The 25,147-nt window shown below is 29.6% G+C and overlaps 1 protein-coding gene across 12 annotated transcripts; it reads right to left on the bottom strand.

Annotated features, from left to right (window-relative positions):
- Positions 1 to 8,620: 8,620 nt before the first annotated feature.
- On the bottom strand, positions 8,621 to 23,173 carry LOC114413938 (SOSS complex subunit B homolog). Of its 12 annotated transcripts, none has more exons than XR_003667093.1 (6): positions 22,883 to 23,148; positions 17,624 to 17,713; positions 12,549 to 12,611; positions 12,394 to 12,473; positions 9,104 to 10,673; positions 8,621 to 8,830 (listed from the first exon to the last, which is right to left on the bottom strand). XR_003667093.1 is itself a non-coding variant. In XM_028378366.1 (6 exons), exon 6 carries the CDS (start codon positions 10,646 to 10,648, stop codon positions 10,229 to 10,231), a length of 420 nt encoding a protein of 139 aa, XP_028234167.1. In that variant the 5' UTR covers positions 10,649 to 10,673; positions 12,394 to 12,473; positions 12,549 to 12,611; positions 17,624 to 17,713; positions 22,211 to 22,314; positions 22,883 to 23,156; the 3' UTR covers positions 10,025 to 10,228. The 12 variants fall into 12 exon arrangements, 7 of the variants coding, with proteins under 7 accessions (XP_028234167.1, XP_028234175.1, XP_028234170.1 ...); XR_003667095.1 differs by having other exon boundaries at positions 8,628 to 8,830; positions 9,368 to 10,673; positions 22,883 to 23,143; XR_003667097.1 differs by lacking the exon at positions 8,621 to 8,830 and having other exon boundaries at positions 8,860 to 9,284; positions 9,368 to 10,673; positions 22,883 to 23,143.
- Positions 23,174 to 25,147: the final 1,974 nt, after the last annotated feature.

Consider the following 25,147-nt stretch of genomic DNA (forward strand, 5'->3'; position numbering starts at 1 on the left):
TTCATCAAATTCTTTTCAAAATAATTAAAAACAAAAAAAAGGTTTCCAGGATTTTGTCATGTTGAATTTTATCAACTACATCTATCTATAGGCTATAGGCATTAATTTATGCTCAGATTTTTAATGAATAAGGTTTTGAATAGTAATTATAATTAACTACACCGTAGGCATGCGAGCATGTGAGACACAAGCATGTAATTGCATATGAAAGTAGTTAAAATACTTAGCTTGCATGGTACCATATTATAAAGCTTACAAGCTCAGTATCCCGTGACTTGTATGATATTAAATTTATATTTTATAATTAAAAATATGATTGTTCTAATCATATGATTGATGTACATTTTATATAAATATTTCAAAAATATATTAACACGGTTATTATTATTATTATTATTATTAATATTAATATTATTATTATTATTATTATTAAATGATTTAATAAAGTATGAACTAAATGAGTATACGACATCTATAATTTAATGTAATCAGTATCACAATAAAAAAAGTGATATATGTTATAATACACCATTAAGTAAACATTTGAATACATCAGTTCTAATTTGATGTTATTTTTTTATTATTTAAATTAATTAAAATTTAAATATGATTAAAAGTAATACATATTGAATTTTTATTTATTATTTAAAGTAGTGCGTATTTATTAAGTAATTTTTTTTAAAAATTTAATCAAATTTTATTTTTTTCATTCATTATTTCTTATCATCAATAAAAACAAAAGTATTTAAAATCTAAAATATTAGAATATTATCTTACACTTTATTTGGATATATTTAACATTAGAAAAAGAAATATTTTTAAATTGAGAATATTAGAAAAATATATACTTCAAATTTAAAATGTCAAATTTTAATTATTAAAAAATAAAATATATTTTAGGAGAATGAAAAGTTAAGAGATTACACTTTGCTGAAAGAAAAGAAATGAAGAACCAAATATAGAGAAAGAAATTAAATTAAAAGGAATTCCAAGTGAAAATATGATTTATTTGGATTGGTGGAATAAAAAAATTGTTTTTTTTCTATTGTTTAGTTATATTAAAAAGTAAAAGAAAGAAATAAGAGATAAATAAATAAAATATTATCTTACCTTGATTAAGTCTTGTAACCGTGGAAAAAAAAACAAACTACCATAACACAATATATTACATATTTTTCTTCATAATATTTAACAATAAACATAATCAACACTCGAGTCAGACATCAACTCTTCAACATATTACGACAATTTCTTAAAACTGAAAATAAAATAGAAAAGCCATGTTGTGATAGTGAAAAATATATATTAGCATAATTCCTAAAGCTGACATTGAAGCATAAAAGAATCAAAACATGCGCAATGAATGAAGTTGTTGGAAATTGTGTTGTTGGAGTTATAGTCAAATGTATCAACAAAGGCACATTGAGGAAAATATATCTTATTGATAAATTAATTTTATAATAACATTGTTGCCTTGATAATAATCAAGCAAGACAGAGATGAAACAAAGAGGTTGTTGTGTTGAATTTTGTTTTGAATCATGCTTAGAAAGAGGAGCAATTATGTCGGGTGGGGTTAGGAATTTGTAACAATATTTCTTCTCAGTTGCCTTCAAACAAATAGATGAAAATCATTATTCTTGTTTCACTTCTCATTTTTATCCTTCTCACTTCACCATTAGTATATGAAAGAAAGAAGACAAAAAAACAAAAAATAGAACTATAAAAAAATATAAGTATTTACAACTAAATCAAAATTAAAAGTTATGACGTAATAGAGAAAGAAATTGTTATAAGACTTGTTATTCACTGATAATGTTGTTTATACTACTTGTAAAGTTTTTTTTAAAAGGAAACCTTGCATGTTGAAATGGTAAAAATTATAATAATATATTATTTTAATTGCAAGACTTATTGTTTTCAAATGCTATAATTTGAATATATATTTTTTATCAATTAATCAATCAATATATAAATAATTGATGAAATAAAACTAAATATTACACGATTGAATCTGTAATAAATTTGAATTTATTCTATCAATGGATTTGAATCAATCAATTAATATATAAAATAATCGTGGACACAAAATCAAATATTATGAAATCAAATTAAATTTTGCATGATTGAATCTGCAATAAATTTGAGTATATAATAAAATAATAATAATAATAATAATAATAATAATAATAATAATAATAATAATAATTAAGTGAGTAGTATTGATATATATTAATCATATTAAATACTAATAACATCGTTTATAGAACAAATAAATAATTATTATTATAAGCTAACTGAATAATAGTATAATTAATAATTATGGTAAGTTATTTTAAAATTGTGATAATATGCATATAGTTACTATAATTATAAAAAAATATTCTATACAATTTATTAATTATATTTGTTAATATTTGAATTAATCAGTTATGTAATATTCTGGTAACTAATTAATCAATCAAGTTTTAGGCAATAGATAAAACTATTTGTGTATTTAATTTTAAAATAGAAGCCGTTATCCACGAATGTTAAAATATTGGATTAGTATGAAAATACAAATTGAAAATTCTCATCCACTCACACGTATAGAAAATAATGAAAAATATATAGAAATTATGAAATATTCTTTAATTATTTTAATTAAAATTTATAAAAAAAATTAACTGTTTGTATTATTTAATATTTTTAAAATACCAAATAAAACATAAGAGTCCTATTCGTGTAAATCCTAAAAATATTAACTAAATTCAATTCTTTAATTTTATTAATAAAAAAGTTTGGTAAAATTATTAAATATTATATATATATATATATGAAAAAAAATTATGCAAAATTTAATGTTTTTTTCACATAAATCTATAAATAAATATATTTTTCGTAAATAAAATGACACAATTTGTTTTTCTTAATTTTTAAAAGTTTTAGAGGAAAGATGTTTTAAGTTAACATTTTACTTTCCAAAAGTCTTAAACATAAAACTCCCATTGAAATATGAATATGAAATTATAATTATCCATTTTTTGTACTTCAAATAAAAAAAATTATTTAATGAAATTAAAGGTTTTGATATATCATAAATTCAACATTTTACTATTATAAATAATTAAATTATTTAGTAAAATTATTATATATTATTTAATTATTTTTAAAAAATTATTGAGTAAATTTAAATACTTGAAATAATATATGTTTTATAATATGAAAAAATAAAAATAAATCAATACGTTAACGGTATTAGAGAAAAACATATTAATTTTATTTTGTAAATAATAAAAATAATTTATGAAATTATGAAATACTGTTCAACCGCTTTACTTAAAAATTATATAACAAAAATTAACTATTTGTATTGGTTAATATTTTACAAAATACAAAATATCGCACCAATCATCGAACGCCAAGCGTCAACTACCATGTCCTGAACAATATTTGATTTCTCTTTTTTTTTTTTAACATATAGTATGAATCTCCGGTGTAACACTGACCTTTTCAATTATGTGAATTATAAAAATGGTTGAAAATAATTATAATACAAAATTAAATTAAATTTTATGGAAATTTTAATCAATAAATATGTGTGGTTTTTTGGTGTATGTTTTACAAAAAAATTCTACTGAAATCGGGATTGTGTTGCACACTGACAGTGTAAGAATACAATGAAAAAGTGAATAAATAATCAAGAAAAGTGAAAAATTTATGTGAATAAATAATCGGGATTGTGTGTATCTTTTACTTAGTAGTTATAAAGGAAAGAATTTACGCTGCAGCTATGGAGAATCAGATCTTTGTGGCAAAGTCAATTATTGTGGTTGAATAAGCTGATGCTGTTTTGGTGACATAGTCTTATGCTTGCATGAAGGGTTGATAAATGTGTTTAGAAAATAAAAATAAGGATGCTTTAGATCATCTCTAATGTTGGATCTTGGAGAGGGATCTTAAGCTTAAGATTTGTTCTTCCAAGATCCAGTCACTAGAGAGATATATGAGGTCTTCATCGCGGAGATCGATTCTTCCACAAGAACTTTGAAGATCTAAAAAAATTATTTTTCTAATGTCTAATGTTTAACGAGTTTTGGAGGGTAGCAACAAACCCTGATGGCCCCACCGTCGCGCTGGCAAAGGTGCAATGGTCCTGCAATGAGATGCGAGGGCACCACCATGGACTATGTTTGATTTTGGCACATTGGTTGTGGTGGCGTTCAGTTATCTCCTTTAGTAGGACACACCATTTGAAAGCAGATTTAAACCATCGTCGTTTGCTATCGCAAATCTAAACCAATCACTGGTGTAGCAGAAAAGCTGGTAGAGGCAATAGAGTTGGAGTGGTGCATTGGAATTTTGTGGCCAGCACGAGGGGCAATGAGAAGGGGGAGAAACAGAGTTGGAGGGGGTGCAGTTAGGGATGGAAATTGATCAGGTCACTTATCAGGGGCCTTCGGCCTGACCTGGCCTAGCCTAACTTGCTTATTATAAAAGTCAGACTCAGACTTTTTAAAAAGTCTATTTAAATAAAAAGGTCAGACTCAAGCTTTAAAAAAAACTTGTTATGCCTATTAAGCTGGCCTGTTTAATATATATATATATATATATATATATATATATATATATATATATATATATAAAAGACATAAATCAATCTTTTAAAAAAAGAAATAAAATAAAATAAGACAAAATCTAAACAGCCTAGTCTACCTAAAAGAGAAAACAAAATAGGGGATTTGAAACATTTGTAGTTTGCAAAAGAGCAAAATAAAGAAAACACATAACCCTCCTCCTCTCACACTCTCTCTTTCAATTCTGAGTCATTGATTTTCAACGAGGCCTTCTTCTCAGTTTTCATACACCGTGGTTGTTCACTTGTTCTGTACGTACTGTACGTGTTCCACGCCAAACAACAGTAAGCATAATTTTTATTATTTTTTCTATAGTCAATTTGAATTTGGCTCTAGTTGTTTAAAATATATTAATTTACCTTAGGTTTATTTTTTTTAGTTTTAATCATAAAGCTTCCTCATGGTGGCTTATTGATGTGATTAAGAATAAAAAATTCTTTGTGTTCTATTGCACCTGCGAATTATAGTAATGTAGGAAGAGGTATCAACACACCTCTTGACTCATAGCATGTTAATAGTTAGAGCCAAAGTATGGTGTTTGATTAGGTAGTAACGCAGGGTATACAAGTCTTAAAGTTCTAGACAGAGTGAAAGTTTTGCATCTCCCACCATACCTATTAACTATTATTGTTAAATTGGTTTCAATATTAACTTGAAATGATTGTGTTCAAAGTGTGCATGGTTTAGGTTTATTGAATAATTGATTCAGTAGCAAAATGTCATGCATCAAGCTATTCTTGTCAAAAGGTCCCATGAAAGATAATTTTTAAATTTCTATATAAAGTTTTGGTTATTGTGAAATACCCAAATCTGTGAAAGAGATGACAACTCTACGTATTGTTAAATTAAAAAGGTCCTTGAACTAAGTTTTTTTTATAAAAAGATCTTCTCAACTAAAAAACTATTCAATCTTCAATTGTGTGAGATATCTAAATTTGGGAAAGAGATAAAAAGAAAATTAAAAATGTGTTCTCAATTAGGATTAATTACCTTCAATGACTAACAAGAACTCACTGGATTGTTAAATTAAAAAATTTCTATGAAGGTCTTCAACTAAGAAGGTCTTCCATCTTCAATTAGGACTATTGTTAAATTAAAAAGGTACATTATGTTCTTGTTAATTTAATTGAATTCAATAAGTGTATGCATTATTATTCCATACAACTGATAGACATATAATTCATTGTTTTTTATTTTATTAACTTACCTTGAATAACTCACTTTTTCATTTATTGTGTGGTTACTAATAGGTACATTATGTCTACTCCATGGTTGGTGATGAACACAATGAACATGTACCTCCAGTAACTAATCAACTTGATGGTGACAAGAATACAAATCAGAAGAAGAGGAGAATGTTATTAAGAAAAAGAGGAAGAAAACATCAAGTGTGTGGAAGGATTTTGATGAAGTTGAAATAGTTGGAGAAGGAAAGAAGGAAATATGTAAGTATTGCTAAGTTAGATTATCTATTGATGGGCCAAGGGATAACACAAGTCATCTAAGAAGGCATTCAGAAAAATGCAACGAAAGGAGATTGCACATGACTAAAGAAAAGAACCAATTTGTCATTCCTTTTAAGCCTTCTAATCCATCAAACTCATTCCTAATTCCTGGGGTTAAATACTTTAATGAGAGGATGAGAGAAATAATTGCTACTGATGTGATAGTTCATGAATACCTTTTTGGCATTGTTGATGATGAAGTTTGGATGTGGGCTTTTCAATATGGAAATCCTGACTTTCAAAAAGTAAGTCATAAAACAATGAGAAGCAATTGTTTAGCAATATATAATGCAAAAAAGAATCGATTGAAGGCTTTGTTGAAAACTGTCAACAAAATTAGCTTAACAACTGACATGTGGAAATCAAGTCACCAAGCGGTTGGGTATATGGTTGTCACCGGTCATTTCATTGATGTGGAGTGAAAACTTCAAAAGAGGGTTTAAAGTTTTGTGAAGGTGCCTGCTCCGAGGCAAGGAATTGATGTAGCAAATGCCATTTTTAAGTGCTTGAAGATGAGGGAGATTGAAGAAAAGGTGTTTTTGGTGTCGGTTGCCAATGCTTCTTACAATGACTCATGTTTGAAGAATTTGAAAGAGAACTTATCACTTAGCACAAAATTAGTTATGAATGAAGATTTGTTTCATGTTAGATGTCGTGCACACATATTGAACTTGTTGGTCTGAGATGGGCTTGGTAAGATAAAAGATATCATTCAAAATGTTCGTGAAAGTGTGAAGTATATTAACCATAATGATGCAAGATTGAAGGCCTTCAGTGATGTTGTTGAACAAAAGCATTTAAAAGAAAGAAAACTCATCCTTGATTGTCCAACTAGGTGGAATTCTACATTTCAAATGTTGTCAACTGCATTGAAATTCAAAATTGCCTTTTAGGCTTATGGAGAACAAGATCCTCTTTATACTTATGCACCTTCAAATGAAGATTGGGAAAAAGTGTTGAAAGTTTGTAAACTTTTAGAAGTATTTAACTTAGCTACACATATAATATCAGGCACTGAGTATCCAATTGCTAATTTGTTTCTTGCAGAAGTTTGGAGGGCCAAGCAAGTAATTGACCATGCATTAAAGGATGAATATTTTTCATGAGATATAGCAGCCCCAATGAAACTATAATTTGACAAATATTGGGGACAATGTAATTTGTTGATGTCCATTGCTAGTGTTTTAGATCCTAGGTGTAAATTTTGTATGATTGTCGTTTGCTTCCCTTTGTTGTACAAGCTTGAAGAAATTGTTAAGGAAAATGTGAAAAAGGTGCAAAATGCTCTTCAACAATTATATGATGAGTATGTGGCTTTAAACAATGAAGAGTCATCCTCAAATGAAAGGAATGTTGGTGGCATAAACTCCTCAAGTGTCCATTTGCCTTATACATCTTCAATGATTGGGTTTGATCAATTAATGAGCCTTATGCATGAAAAGGAAATAGTCCCACCAATGAAATCAGAACTAGATGCTTATCTCGAGAAGAAAAATACTTATATTCCTAATAATGGAAACTCCTCTTTTAGTGCCTTGGAGTGGTGGAGGAATAACAACTTCAAATATAAGATTTTATCAAAGAAGGCAAGAGATATACTAGCTGTTCCAATATCAATCGTTGCATCAGAATCTACATTTAGTGCTGGAGGTAGAGTAATTGATGAGTATCGTTCTAGATTGAATGAAGAATCTATTGAAGCTCTCATATGCGATGAGGATTGGATTCGCCATAATTACAATTTGAAGAGAAAAACAAAGGTACATAAATTTTATTTTTAATTGACTCTTTTGTAATATATTTATTTTTCTAATAACATTTTTCCTCATTATGAAGGTTGATGATCAACCGCTTGAAGAAATCACCTTGAAAATATCATAAAATGATTATATGACTTATTTGGAAATATAAGTAAGATGTTGAGACATTTTCTAGTTAAAAAATGTTTCTTTAACTTTCCTAAACTGATTTAAAGTGTTTCGTAAAATTAATTTATATTCTAATAATATTTTCCCCCCTCAAAATGAAGGTGGATGAACAACTTCAAGAAATTACATTGAAGATTTGATAATATGCTAGCTTGTTGCTTCATGTTTGGGAGATGGTATGAGAATTAAAAATTTTCTTCTTTGTATTTAACTTGTCTTGGTTCTTATTTCTTATTTATTTTAGTATTTGATATTAAGACTAGATTATTGAATGAAACTTATAGTATTTTACTTAGCTTGCTTATTTTGTTTACAATATTTTGTTGAATACTTAAAGTGCTCTAGTTATAATTCTTACTTGGGTCGTTGTGATTAATGAATTTTAATCACATATTAGAGTACTCTAATTAATTTTAACTTCTTTTTTCACACACAAATTAAAAGAAAAATATGTGTCTTCTTTATATTAAATTTTAAAAAAATACAATACGAATTCTCAAAGTTTCAATGTATAGTCATTACATTACTTTCATATATAATATTTATTATAAAATAGGTTTTTTAATAGACTCTTAGATTAAGTCAGACTTTTAAATAGGTTAAGACAAATCTAAAAAAAAATTATGACAAGTAAATAGGTCAAATCAAACTTTATGTTTTTAATTCAGGCTAAGACCACACCTAGTTAGGCTTAGCTTGGCTTGACCTGACGTGTTTCCAACCCTATGTGCAGTGGCATAAAGAGAAAAGGAGGCAAAGGGGTCTCGTCGGTGGAGTGGGCACTGCATAAAGAAGAAAGAGAAAAGGAAAGTAAAAAAATTGTAGGACCGCTCAAATTAACTAAGTACTTGAAAATTAGTTTTACCACTAGAGACATAAAATCAAAGAGTTCTTAAAACCTATGTCACTAAAGGGCCATTTAAAAGTGGTTAAGAACCCAAATTGAGTTCTACCACTAAAGATGCCCTTACAAAGAATGTTTGATTTGTTTCCAAATTTAATGTTGATTTTATCAAACTTTGTACAAAGATTGTTTGGTTTGTTTTCAAATTTACCAATTGAATTATTCTCTAGATCTCCCCTAGTCTCTCTCTCTGTGTTCTGTACTTGTGTTCCATGGTGTGGTGAACTATTGAGTTACATGCATGATCATAAAATTGTTATCTCAAACTTCTCTAAAGAATATCAAAGCAACGTCTGAGAGTGTCTCCAAATTCGTTGTTCATGAAATGCTTTCTGCTCATTCCGTCTGCAATTGATTTACAATCAATTTCAAAAATGACATTATATATCCAAATGCAGAAATGATACCAACTCACCACTGTAAGCAATGCTATTTCCTCTGCTTCCTGAGGTGAAAGATCTCCCTGATAGCATTGTGTTCTGGCAGCAATAAAATTCCCACGAGAGTGCCTGATGCAAGCTGAAACACCAAAGAGCCGGTGTCTTGGAATAAGACTGCTTCAATACTACACTTCATAAAAGAAGCTGCTGGTGGAGTCCATGTATTGTCTGCGCAGATGAAGATGATTCTTTACAATGAATTTGTTTCCAATCATACAGGTGCTGGAGTGCCAAATTAACTGAAATATTTGACGGCTTCTGAGTTCCATCCCACAACTTCTCATTCATTTGTCTCCAAATACACCATAGTAAAGCAACAAATTTTCATCTATATAACTTAATAACTGACAATAGAATAAAACCCAAGGGGTTGGTCAAGGGGAGCAAGATAGGATCTCCCATCAAACAGGTCACAGGTTTGACGTCCCATTCATCTCCTAGGAGTGAGATAAATACAAGTACCTCTGCGAGCGCTCATTGAGTTCAAAGACTTTTCATGCCTTGTACTATGACACCATCCCCTCCCCCTAAATTTCTTTTATACCAAACTGATAACAGAATACGGTAGCCTGCATAGAAGTTATAAATTATCTCTAGGTCCATAAGTATCAAACAAAATGACATCAAAACAGTGCGTCCAAAAAGACATCAGAACATTAATTATTTACTTATATGAACCAATAAGCAATTTACTAAATAGTTTTACTACAGAGGAACTTAACCTCAACTTCCATCACAACAATGACAAAAAAGAAGAAAAAACAAGTAAAAAAGTGATAAAACAAAGGTTATTTTATCACAAAATATTGCAGATCTGATAAAAGTGCACATCCCTTTTATATATCAGAAGGAGGAGGAAAGATGCGTGACACAGGAGATATTACATATTGTTGGATATAATTCTTAGAATTGTTTGGGTCAGGAATCCAATGAATCTCACTCATGTTTGGTGTCTCAACAAAGGCCATAGTGAACCCTCCTACCTTCACTAGTTTCCCTCTCTTCCCTGCCCTCAGTATAAGGTTCCCATGCTGGTACGAAAATATGCCATTGGTAAGACAAATTATGTCACCTGAATCAAAAGCATCACACTCGTCGCCCCAGAACTGGAAATGAATAGCTGCAGTCGCATCTGCCACAAGAGCCAGGCATATCTTGTTTTGCCCTTCTACTGTGGTTTTGCCTTTGTCCAAAATGATAAATTTGGTGTCTATATTGTTCTGAGCTGCAGGCACAATGTCTTTGAGAAGAATCATGTTTTCACTTGTTTCCTTCAACAACCTACAGTTTGTCAGATAATACAACACAACTTTTGGTAAAGAATGCAAAAATCATTAATTTGAGGAGCTTCTAGAAACCGAATTAAAAATGCAGGACATGTATTCGTAGAAATTAAAATGTGATGTGATAGAAAGTTATACATCCACTGCGATTCCACATTAATGGTAATTACCTAATTTTTTTGTGAAAGTTTACTAGGGAAAAAAATTGCAATCAAAACTTAAATGTTAGAAGAAGAATGAGAAAATGAATGGAAAGAGTAGATAGAAAGATGAATAAGTGTCGAAAGCCAAACCGTGTTTGAATACAGCCCTATGCCATTGCTCGCGCCAAATAATCTTTCGTTTCTAAATTTTTTTGTTTGGATAAAAAAATTATATTCTTTTATTTTCAAAATCTTGTGTTTGGATAAAACAATTAAATTTCTTCATTTCCATTTTTTTTTATTTTGATAAAATGATAAAAATATTTCTAAAATCTGTATATGAATAAAATAATTAAATTTTTTAATTTATAAAATCTTATACCCAGACTAAAATAATTAATTTTTTCACTTATAAATTTATTATATATATATATATATATATATATATATATTTGTTTTTCTCCAATTATATATTAAAAATAAAAACTTAGAATTACAACATAAAAAATGTATACTTTCCAACAAGATAAAAAAAACATTTTAAAATCACAAATAAAAAATACTCAGATCCAACTCATTTTTAACATTCATTATTCATAACTATAATTTCATTATAGACAATTAAAAACTAGTTTGAATATCAATTATATAAACAAAATAAGATAAGTTTGAAAGCTAAACTAAAGTTGTTTTCTATGCACTGTTATATATAGATGTCCTACAGACCTACACAATAACACAATTGTTGGTAACACTACACTTCTTTAATATTAAACCAAGACTTTGACACCAACCTATCAAAAGGGATGCCTATACAGTCTCTAAGTGGTCACAGCTCAATCATTTTTCCAACAATCATCATTTTCACCTCAAAATCAAAGTCAGCCCTTCTTGAAACACCCTTTGCAATCATTGAATTGCATCCTCCACACCATATACCAAAGGGCATCTCAAACCTGATAATAGTTTAGGTAGCTAATATGACACTAAATATTAAAAGAGAAATAATTTCAACATGGTATCCTAGGCAAAAACAAATTTAAATTCAGTTGGAAGAATGAGATATCTCAAGAGTCAAGACAATTTTTCCTAGCTTCCATATACATCAGCTTAGACATTCTTGAATCTGTCACACAAACTTATGCTTACATGGGTCTTCGCCATCCCCTTTCTGATCTAAGAGGGATCTCAACTTTTACAACCTTAATTGTTGTATAAATATGTTATTCTGATTATAAACAAGAAAATATAAATTTGCAAGAACAAGTTCAAACATGTAAAATTTTATATACATTCAGTTCAATCATAAGCGATCATTAAAATATACTCATAATTCATAACATCTATCAAAATACTTTCAATTTTGATATTTATACACCTGATAGTCTGTAGTTTGTCCATGTACTTGATACAGAATAAACATCAGTTACAAAACAGGCTCATCATTCACATTCATTAATCATTCCATTTTCCAGACAACAGAACGCCACATAACATGATAACATCGGGATCCCTTATTCGAAAGAGATAAACAGTTAACATGATTTAATGGTTACTGTAGCTACCGTTGATTACCTTATAATCAGGATACCCTGATCTAATTTTCTCGCCCTCTCCTGCAAGGCATGTTGACCATGAAACTTGTTCAGCGAACCCTGAAAAGGAAGACAAAGTCTATAAACAATTCTTGGGCTATAGTGGAGCTTAACGGTGCCCTTACACAAACATACCTGACTCGGTTCCTATTCCAAAGGATAGTAAAAGTTGTCTGCTCTAGCAGCCGCAAGTGAAGACTGCAAAAATACAATAAGAGCAAGCTCAGTACATCAGGAAATTAACAAACAGACATGAAATATGCAAATACATCACGATCACCAAGAATCCCTCTTAAGCCAAGAGATAGAATAAAAAAAGAAAACAATTAAGCCACAACCAACCAAATGAACCAATTGCCTTACACATACATATTAGACAGAATCCCATAGTTTTTCGCAATGAGAACATTTCTCTCAGACTTTAATACATAGCATAACACATACATATTAGACAAAAACCTGGTCTATCAAACCTTTCTACATAACTTACCATTATGAATATACCTATTCTTTTGCCGTTTTACAAAATTCCACCCCAAAAACGAAGGATTTTAAATATACGGTTTGAATTTATTGCTAATAAAGGATCTCAGCCCAACAAAACCAGAACAACAAACGATTTGAACAGGTACATAACATTGTCAAGCAATTCGAAACGACAAGAATACATACAAATCCTAAACCCTAATCAAAACAGTAAACACAGAATTGAATCCGCAAATTAAGAAGCATGGGATTGAGAAAATCCTCATCGTGATCGCACAATCATCAAACGTAGAAAGCGAAAATAACAAAATTCGTACCATTGTTGTTTATCTTCATCAAAGCTTGAGTAGTTTTTCCCACAGAATCTAAGATTCTTCACTGATTCAGAAATTTTCTATCAAAATGAAATTTGAAGCAAAAAGGTTCTATTGTTTAGAAAGGGAATTTCGCGCAATCTTCCGGGTCTACTAATGTCCCTGGCCATTTATATACTTCATAAAATCTAATGAACTTTGAAAAAATAATTAAGTATTTAATGTATTTTTTTAATATAAATTTATATAACTGTATAAATATATTTTTTCTATATCTTAAATGACATCATTTTTTAAAAACTTTTACTTTTCAAATGGTCTAATGGAAAGAATATTTTAATTAGAACATTTTAAGGTCATATCTTACTTTCCAAAAATATTAAATATTAATATTTCATTAACTAATTGATACAAAAATTTATGGAAATTAATACCAAAAATTGATACAAAAATTTATTTATCTATTTGAAATTAAAAAAAAAATTAACGAAATTAATGGCCTTATCATATTATAAATTCAATATTTTGACTTTAAAAAATTCATAACTGACTTTTATAAATAACTAAAGTTATTAAATATTTTTTAATTATTTTCCTTAAAACTTATTAAGTAGAAAAAAATAATTATATTAATTAATATTTCATAATATATAAAGTAAAAAATAAGAGTCCCATTAATGAATACCTTTCAAATATTAGATATAAACAATGTATTGCTTTTATAATAAAAAAATATTTAGAAAATTAATTGTCTTATCATATTATAAATTGAATATTTTGACTTCAAAAATTTAGTATTTGACTTTTATAAATAACTAGTTTTCTCTACTTGTGCGATTATGCATGCACGGGTGAACAAAGATGATTTGAGTGTTTTTTTAGATTTTATTTTTTTAACTTTAAAAAATTAGTATAGACTATGTCAAATAATATGACAACTTTTATCTTATTATTTTTGTGTATGTGATGGTTTTATCTTAACTGTATTTACTTTTTTAATTGAACCGGACAACAATAATGAAAATATTTTAAATATGAAAAACTATAATAGAATTAATACAATAAATGTAGTATTTAATTTGTGCATAAACATGCATAATATTATTTGAATTTTATTATATTTATGTTAAATTTTTATTACCTTTATTTAATTGAAATGAACAATTAAGTAACATTTAGTAAGAATATGTTTAAAATATATAAAACAGCAACAAGATTCATATATAATAAAATTGAAGTGTAATATTTAACTCATATTATTCACCAATATGATTTACTTAAGTATAAAAATAGATATAAACAGTTACCCCAAAGTGACAATAAAAATAAAAATCTCTCTAATACAATAATACAGGTAAACAAAGTGTGTGAGTATATTTATTTGAAATTTTTTTAGTATCAGATGTGATTTACCTAATCATAAAAAACATAGAATTATTAACAATAATGTGACAAATAATATTACTAATATTATTAGAATGATTAACTTAAATATTATTTATATTAATAATTAACAATAATATTTTCATTTCAATATATAAGAAACAATAATATACTTATTGTTTATTATTTTATTTTATTTGAATCTTAACTATTTTATAGATATACAAATATATATATACTGTAAAAATAGCATGAAATATTATATTCGCACTTATTCTTAAGTTAATTTTTATAATTAAGTACTTCAATTATATTTCATGAAAATTAGTAATTAAAAATAATGATTTTATTTTATATATATATATATATATATATATATATATATATTATATTTATTTAGAATTTTTCAGTATGAGATCTGATTTGTCCAACCATAAAAAATATAGATTCATTATCAATAAAGTAACAGATAATATTATTAGTATTATTATAATCATTAAATTAAATATTATTTGTATTAATAATTAACAATAATATTCTCATTTCTAAGAAACAAATATTTAATTTATCAAGACCAATAATAAATTTAGTTTATTTTATATTGTCATAAAGTTAAATTTAATTTCAAATCGATTATAAAACAAAATGATTACCTAAATTAAGTAGTCGTAATATAGTTACTCATGCAATGCACAAATATAAATATGTATTAGTGTACTATAAATAAAAATATATAATAGTTAAAAGTTATAAATTTTATACTTTCCAATTAAAAAATAACAATGCTTTTATTTAAAGAGAAGTTTAAACATCATTCATATAAAACTTGTATACATTAAATTTAAATATAATTATCTAAAGGTCTCTTTACATAAAAAAACTAATGATTATTAAAAAAAATTATCCAAATGGATTTAAACTAGTATGGATACATGTGTGATGGATGAATATAAATATGAATTATGACAACATAAGTAAAATTTATAATAGTTTAAAAATATAATTTGCATACTTTCAAATAAAAAAATGAATGATATTTTGATATAAAAAATTTAAATATCATTTATATAAAATTTGTATATATTAAATTAAAATATAAATATTTAAGAGTATCTTAACATAAAAAAAAAAAATCAACCCAAAGGTTTGCCCTAGTATATTATCCGTATAATAGATAAATATAAATATGAATTAACGTAGCATAAATAGAATTATAGTATTCAAAAAATATAAATTTTATACTTTTACATTTTTTAAAAATGAAAAATGTTTTGATATAAGAATGTGTTTGGATGAGAAATTTAAAATAGATCTATGTGTATGTTCCAACCAGATAAGATGCCTAAGCCAGGAAAGTCACTAATTGTCCACATAAGAGCTGCTCGCATTCTAAAATTTTCATTTAAGGATGAGTCATAGGTGTCCACACCACTCCATAACTCACGTAACTCTTCTACAAGGGGCTTTAGGTACACATCTATGTTATTTCCAGGAGATTGCTTGCCTGGAATGATCATTGATAGAATAAAGGAAGTGTGGTTCATACATATCCAAGGTGGAAGATTATATGGAATTAAGAAAACTAGCCAGATGCTATAGGTAGAACTCAAGGTCCTAGTAGGATTAAAACCATCAACGAACATTTCGAGGATCTGAAGAAAACTCAAGATGGATTAAATCAAATGTCTTCCATGCCTCTCCATCTCTTGGATGCCTTAACAACCCATCTTTATTGTCTTCCAAAACATGCAATCTCATATCTTTTGCAGTCTTACGACATGTGAACAATCTTTGCAATCTTGGTTTCAATGGAAAGTAACGTAAAACCTTTGCAGCTATTTTCTTCTTCTTGTTGGGTTTCCATCTAGATGTACCACAATGCTTACAAGCATCCAAACTTTTTTCATCATCTCCCAAATACAACATGCAGTGTTTTGGACAAGCATCTATCTTTTTATAATTAAGACCAAGCTTGTTAATAATTTTCTTTGCCTCATAAATAGAAGGAGGAAACTTTGCTTTTTCAAATGTGTCATTTAACAAATCCAATATCATAGTCATTGCCTTATCGCTTAATCCACACAAAACTTTTATATGATATAATTTGATTATAAATTCTAGTTTTGTGTACTTGCTTCCTTCATACAATGTTTGGCTCCCATCGTTTAGAAGCTCATAAAAGCCATTATGATCTTCTCTTGGTTCATCATTTACTATTTCATCTTCATTTAATGGTTGTGATGCACCTACATTAGGGTCATGTTGCCTAAATTGTTCAAATGCGTCATTGATCATCATTTCCATTGGGTTTTGAGGTTGAACACCACTATCTTGGAAAACATCTTCCACTTGAGAAGATTCTAATGCTTGCTTTTCACCATGAAGATCCCATATAACATAGTTTTGAGGAAATGGTTTATATAGCAAGTGATCTTCAACTATGTCTCTAGTTTGCCATTTCATAAATCCACATTTTGGACATGGACACCGAATCGTTTCTCCTACAGCTCCATTCTTAAAAGCAAAATCTAAGAATTTACTCAAACCAATGGAGTAATCAATTGAGTTTCGGGCCTTTGAAATCCATGACTTATCCATTACAAAAGATACATAAACAATTTTATTAAAATAATTTATCACACTATGATAATATAACATAGTATAATTTGTATTAAAAAAAGTAAGTCCCCCACAAAATTATAATATAAATTAAGAAGAAAAACTATAATAATTATTCTAACTAAAAAGAATAATTGGTGGGGGAAGAAGCATAACCTAAGATTCAATACTAATTTTTATGTTGCAGCTACTACCATATATGTTATAAAATAAGAATAGGTATTTAGAATAAAAACCAATGGAACCAACAAAAAAAATGAATTACAAAAAATTATAATAAATTACACTTGTTAGCTAACTAGTAGAGGTCGTAACATAAAAATACTATCATGAAAATGTAATGTACGTTGTAAACACATAAAAATAAAGATTACAATGTTTAATCAAAATAAGAGAGAGATGAAGTACCTTTGAACTTCCAGTAAATGAAAGCAGGGGAATGTGTCTTTTGTTATTGCCTAACCAATTTCAGCACCTCTCAAGAACTTCAGCTACAAGCTTTAAAAAAAATAAGGAAATTAAGTTAGTATTATATACAAGTTAGTATTATATATATATATATATATATATATATATATATGACCTTAATAGCCAAAAAAGAAAAAGCAAATTAACCACTTATTTTTTGGAGCAAGTGTGCTACAAATCCAAGCCGAAATTGCTTGCATCAATGCCAAATTAACCACTTATTTTTTGTGTTCTTATCAAGTAGACTTTACATGCTTTATTAGGCTGTAATAGAATCACATATCCTTTACTCATGGTTCCTAGAGATGCAAGAGTTTCAGATGTATGTTGGTAGAAATCACATATCCTTTATGGAAATGGAAAGTGAATTGGAGAATTCAGATAAAAGGGTTCAATTAGTTTGTACTCATCAAGAATTTAAGGTCAAATGAGTTTTCAACAAGAGAATTAGTGTTTTACTGTGTCTGTATTCATGGGGACTGTTATGCAGAAAATATCAGCAATCTTCTCAAGTCTGGCTGGACTCATAAAAAGTTTGTGTTTGCTCTTGTATACACAACTACCTTGTATGTCCACAATCTTCTAGAGTCAGGACTCAAAATGTTTTTAAAGGTGCAAACAAAGATTTCGAGAAAAGGAGAAAAGGTCCCCCATTTGGCTAGTCTATTTCTAGTACTAAGCCTATTGTGTTTAACAATCCACATAAAGATCCTCAACCTCTCGAGAAGCTTGAGTCTCCATATGCAAGACCATTCATTCTGCTGGGTAGAAGGCTCAAAATTGTACAATCTTCTATAGGCACTACTCACAAAAAAAGAACCCAATCTTTCCCTAGGCCAAATCCTTCTATCCTTCGACGCATTACTTTTAGGAGAAAGAATAACAACAATGTAATTAACAATATACTTCTGTAGATGAAAGTTTAGTAGATTAAAATTCCAACTTCCTTCGTCATTAATAAGATCTACCACCCAAAACTCCATGATATAAGGGGGCATATCCTACATAAAAGCTTTCAGGATAGTGATATCATTAACCCATTTATCCTACCAAGCTCTGATACTTCTCCCATTGTTGACAATCCACCTCTCAACATTAATAATGTTTGGTCACAACTTCACAATAGATTTCCACAGGGGGATCAGTAGATTTAACCACTACAGAGTCTCTAAGGAACTAATTTTGACCATATTATCCCCTCAAGACATCAGCCCAAAGACTTCCATCACCCATTCTAAAGGCCCAACCTATTTTCATTAGGCACGCTTGGTTCATAATAGTAAGGTCACACATTCCAACACCACCACTATGCTAGGGCATGATCATAGCTTTCCACCCAACAACGTGATGTTTCCTTCCCCCGTCATTATCCCCTCAAATAAAAGACCTTTGCATCTTTTGAATATCTTTAAGAATGTTACTAGAAACTTGGGTAGACATCATGGAGTAAATAGGCAGCGTCTGGATCACTGATTTGGCGAGTGTAATTCTTCCAGCCATAAACAAATATTGAGCTTTCCAACTAGATAAACTCTAAGCCACTTGGGTTTTCCCTGTTAGAGGAATTCCCAAGTACTTCCCTAAGCTTGGAACCACTTTGAACTTAGACATGTTACAAAGAGAATGTCGAGTGTTGTGATCCATATTGTTTGAGAAACAAATAGAAGTTTTCTATGTACAATTTTTTTCTCTCCCAGAAATCCTATAAAAGTTGTTCAAGATAGAATTAACACACTTCATTTGAGAGTTGTTCGCTTCTCCAAATAGACTAGCTCTTGTATACACAACTACCTTGTATGTCCACAATCTTCTAGAACATATCTATCACGTTGAGATGAGTGAGGTTGTATAGGCCATTTTAGCAATGCATATTAATCTTCAAGGAATGTCTTTACATTTATCAACTGTTTATTTGTCTCTCTCTAACTAAGAATTTCTCTCACTTGAGTGCTGGGCCATTAACAAACAATTAATACACTAAGACACAAACATAAGCTAAATTCGAGGTTGTACTGCAAATTATAGTAATCAAGAGGCAAAAAACAAAAACCAAACTTTTCCAATTCCACCAAACAATTCTACAGTTCAGCACAAATTCATCCACTTAGAATAATCGAAAACAAAGAATCTTGAGAACTATTTGAAATTTGGAAGTATTGAAGTGGAAGGGGCCATTGAACAGCTAGAAAAAGCCCAAGCTCATTGAAGGAAAGTCAAAACAGAAGCACTCCTATAAAGAATAGTTATTGATCCCGATTCACAAAGCATAGTTATTTTAAGTCCATAAGTACCATGAGTATTTGTACTGACAATAAGCCTTTGGTCCATTTTTTTTTGTAGATGATTTGACAACTGATGAAGTAGGGACAAAATCTAAACAAAGAATAACCACAGACTGTGGGGAAATAATTGAGTTAGTTGATAAGCTGACAACATCTGAAGCAGGTTTAGAGTCAACCCCCTTTTCTAGTGATATTGGTCAGCAAAATCCCAATTTACTAGATCTTGGTGATGCCTATAAGCTAGCTGTCAGTAACAGCAGAGGAAGACCTGGCATGCTTGTAGAACATTGGCTTGGAAAGGATTCTACAAGAATTAGTGAAGATTTGAAGATATTGCTGTCACAATTTTCAGCTACTCGAGGGACTGATCTGTCTGTTAATGATATCAGTCCTAGATTGTCTATAAACAGTGATGAAGTGAAGACTTCTGATGTTTCTAACTCTGCTGGAATCCAGATACTTCAAAAAATGATTTCACTTGAGCGAAATGAATATGGTTTGTCTCTAGATGGAAGCCTTGTTAGTGAAATTGAAGGTGAAAGCGCAGTCGACAGGCTAAAAAGACAAGTTGACCATGACAGGAAACTTAATGCTTTGTATAAAGAGCTGGAGGAAGAAAGAAATGCTTCTGCAGTTGCTGCAAATCAAGCATTAGCCATGATCACAGGGCTGCAGGAAGAAAAGGCAACATTACATATGGAAGCCTTGCAATACTTAAGAATGATGGATGAGGAGTCTGAGTATGAAACAGAAGCTTTGCAAAAAGCTAATTGCCTTCTTGTTGAGAAGGAGAAAGAGATAGAAGAGTTGGAAGCTAAGCTTGAGTTATATAGGAAGAAGTTCCCTGATGAATCAGTGCTGGAAAGCATGGTGGATACAAACTCTGAAATGAAGGTGAAAGATATTGGATTGGATCATTTGCATTGAAAAGGATGAAAGTATCCTTGGAAAGTCAGTTTCTGAAAATACTAATATATCTGACAAATCTGAAGTTCTACCCACATCTCTGGAAAAACAGAATGTTCAATCTGTAAAAAATTCACCATTGGAGTTTCAAGATGAAAGGTTATATATTTCCCAACGTTTGAAGAAGTTGGAGAAGCAAGTTTACTTTTTCCTGAATATTCATCAATCTCGGGATAATTGGCTAAATTCTGAAAACGATGAAAAGGAATCTCTGGAAAATTGTGAGAAGTTGGATAATAATATTCTAATGCAAGAAACTGTTTGTTCTCCTAAATTAAATTCAGATGACATGGGTGATGATTCCTCATCCAAGGAACCTCCAGTTTGCAAGCAAAATGGTGAACTTGGATACAATGGACATAGCTCCCCTGCGCTCTGTAGGAATAATGATTTATCTTCTACTGGTAGTTTGGTTTCAGATTTTATTGGAAGGTTGCAAGTTCTTGAGGCAGATTTGAGTTTCCTTAAGCATAGTATCAACTTATCGAGCAATGGAGAAGAAGGACTTAAATTATTGCAGGAAATAGCTGATCAGCTACAACAATTACGCCAGATTGGGATAAGAGAATTAGATCAACCTTTTGCTTGAGGCTGTATATAAGGTCAGTAGTTATTGCTGAACGATTAGGTAAAAAATCAAGGCATCTCTTTCTTTATTTTGGAGGCAATGATCCTTCAAGACCTAGATTCTTGGTCTGAATCTGAGTGACTCTCCCTCCAGAACAGTACACATAAGACCATGAAGGAGGGCCACAAGGGTCATTTCCATTGTCTGGCCATTTGAGAAGCTCTGGATTCTTCAACCCTTTTCTGAAATCATTCAGAATTCTGAGATCATTCGGGTTTGTGACACCATAACAACCCATTGTGATCATCAGGGTTAAAAACACAAAGATGCTAACTTTCATCATACCCATCATGGTTACCTTAACCCCATAGAGAAAACAACAATCAAGGTAGAAACTTTCCCATAAAACTCACAACCCCATTTGTGTCAAAGATCGGCATCTGAGTCCTAGGAACAGAATGAGACAGCAACAGACCCAGATGGAAAAGAACAGAACATGTGAGTATAAATGTGCGGTACCGAGAAAGAAAAAAAAACAAGGAATTTTAATTGAGAAAGATGTTGTTGAATGATGAAAGGGATAAGAGAGTGATGATGGGCAAATTTTGTTGTAACTAAGGAGGGGAATGTGAGATTTAAGAGTGTATTAAACTCTTTTTAATCAAAGAAGAAAGGAAGCTAAGGCATAATAAAAGCAAGTTTCTCTCTCACTCTTATTCAGCTCGATAGTCCACTATTCAGCTTGATAGTCCACCATGACCGTCTCTGTTCAGAACTTCCACCCCTTTCATTTTCTGCCTCCACAAATAGTTAAGCTGTTACAACAAATAGTTAAGCTGAATAGTGGACTATCAGAAAAGGCAAACCAATCAAATCCCACAAATAGTTAAGCTGTTACAACAAAATTCATTCAACTTCAAAATTTAAAAACTATCGCAACCATTTACATCACAATACCTTCCTAGGTCAGACAATTCAATTTGTTTCTTATTAGAAAATATCAACAAAATTATAAGCCGCAATTCTCACTAGCCAAAGGAAAGGCATTAGGCACACCCCTGTCTCACTAAATCAACAAAATGTATATCCAAAGACAGTAAACGACATTTGTATCTTTGTAGATCAAAATGTATATCCAACAAATTGAAGAAGGAACAAAACACTTGCTCAATATCAATTCGCAAGTCCCCTTAACACATGGCATAACAGGGAATCAAAATAAAAATGTATATGGTTAAGAAACTACTTCATAGCTATTAGCTCTAGAATATATCAGAACGAAATCAAAATCACTTAAGAAACGAAGACACTGTGTGACGAAAACACAGAAATCAAATAAAAATGTATATGATTCAGAATCAAGAGCGAAACGAATTTGTGAACCTAATTTCATTGTCGCAGACAAATATAACATTGTTTGAGTGAATAATTGAAAAGGCAAGCCACAAACAGCAGCGATGGATAACAAATAGTTGCAACCCTAGCGTAGGATGGTTGTTCAGGGAATCGGAAAAGGGAAAAGGAAAAAAGAATAGATACTCTTATCGAAAGGAAAAATCGGAGAAGAAAACGAAACAATTGAAGAGCGGAGAAAGGAGAAGAAGAAGAATGAAGAGAGAGGAAGTGAGGGGTGGAATTAGGGATTGAAGGTTGGGGACAATCAGTACATATTGGGATTTTGTAATTTTTTTAGAGGGAATTTTTATTCCGGGAAAAAATATGATTTTTTTTATTTTAAAGAGAAAAGTGTGAAAAAATAATATTTAATTAGCATAGGTTATCATTCACGTCCGCTACAAAAAAATTGTAGTTTTTAATAAATTAAGGAGATTTTTAAAACCTTCGCAAAATAACCTTCATTATTTAACATTTTTTTTAGTGAGAGAAAATAATTTTTAAAGAAATTTAAAATTCCTTATTATAAAATTTATTGTTTGAATGTTTTATTAAAAGAATTATAAAATTTGGGAATTTTAAAAAGAGAATTTTAATAAACTAAAAACGTAGGATAAATATTACAAACTTAGCTTCTTTGTTATTCTCTTGCACTGCTATCAATATTTTCTTCTCTGCTTGAAGTTTAAAACCAACAATACTTTTTCTATGGTTATTTATTTACTAGTGTTAGTGGCTAGTGTTGAAAATTTGATAAGGTTCTTGTAAAATTGATAGAGGTAAAGAGATGATGAGGGGAGAGTTGGGTGATTATGGCTTAAACAATTTCTGAGTAGGATACTTACGAAGCAGGGAATGCATGTGATATTCTTGTGCATAGTCCAGTCCAGTCCAGTCACATAAGGATGATTACTGATTATAAGTTGAATTTTTATGTGTCTACTTTGTACCTTCATTAATTAGGTCCTGATCTTGAAACCTGATTGAGGTTTACATGTATATACTCCAAAACCTTATTCCTTCCCATTCTGTTAAATTAAAGATTTATTTGTCTCAATAATAAAAATTCATTTATAATTTATGTGAGTCACTGAATTGAACCTCACTCGCCCTCACTTTCTCTTTTTCCCCCTCTCTTTCTTAGTGAACAAAGTCCATAATTTGTTAGCAACATGGGTATTTGTGATCATGAACTCATAGTCACCTTTTTTGCTGAGATTGAATATCTATAAAAAAAATTATATTTAAGCATAATCCATTTGTTATTGAATTTGTATCAAAAGGCTTTTCTAGTATATATTTATGCCTATGATGTTAGTAATTTTGGGTCATATATATATATATCACATAATTGAATGAGTTAAGACTATTATTTTATTAGCCAAAATATTAAAGTGGTCTAATCAATATAAAATTATGGCTAAGGACATATACGTCATGAAAGACTAATTGTATAGATATCATTAGTAATATTATAATTTGATGAGAGACCAAATTATAATTATCAAATTTGGGGTAACTGATGTCAATTATCAGTCTAAGAGGTGGTTATGGTTTCCATCTATAGAAAGGAGCGACACACGTACAGTTTCTTATTCTCTTTATCCCCATCACTCCGTTATGATTAATCCAATCTTGAAGATCTCTACACCTGGAGATCATAAAACCAATCTTGATCCTTATCCACCTTTCATCACTCCATTATGATTAATCTAGTTATACTTCCGCATTTAGTTTTCATCATGATTTTGAGCATGAGAACACAATGAGGTTTTTATTTATCTTTATGCAGTAATTTCTCTCTACATGGATATAAAAAGCATGTAGTTAGAATTGATAATTGTCTCTTAGAGTCAAATTAGGTTGATTGATTGAATCTCAACATTTGGTATCAGAGCCACCCATTCTTGATTCAGGTATGATTTTAGAAATTTTATTTATTTAGGCGGCTGGCATATCCTAAATTTTAAATGAATTTAGATATTTTACATCTTGTTGGTAAGATGAAGCAAATTACTTTAGATATTTTACATATTTTAATGGACTTTGTGCTCGTTCCGACTTCTAGAGTCCACTACAATAAATTAAAATAACAATCATAGGCTTCTAAAATTTAAAATAAATAAATAAAGTTAAAATAATTTACTCTAGAAATGTTTTAATTTTGGATTTGGTGTATCAATGTTCAAAAATTAGCTATGGTATATCATTTTAATTGTTTAACATTTAAATGAGCTATTTGAATCAAGATAT

This window comes from Glycine soja, chromosome 1 (assembly GCF_004193775.1).
Source record: "Glycine soja cultivar W05 chromosome 1, ASM419377v2, whole genome shotgun sequence".
NCBI classification, from domain to species: domain Eukaryota; kingdom Viridiplantae; phylum Streptophyta; class Magnoliopsida; order Fabales; family Fabaceae; genus Glycine; species Glycine soja.

Bases quoted from the DNA above. Each gene is read 5' to 3' on its own strand.
- LOC114413938 (XM_028378366.1), bottom strand. From the start codon at position 10,648: ATGATTCTTCTCAAAGACATTGTGCCTGCAGCTCAGAACAATATAGAC.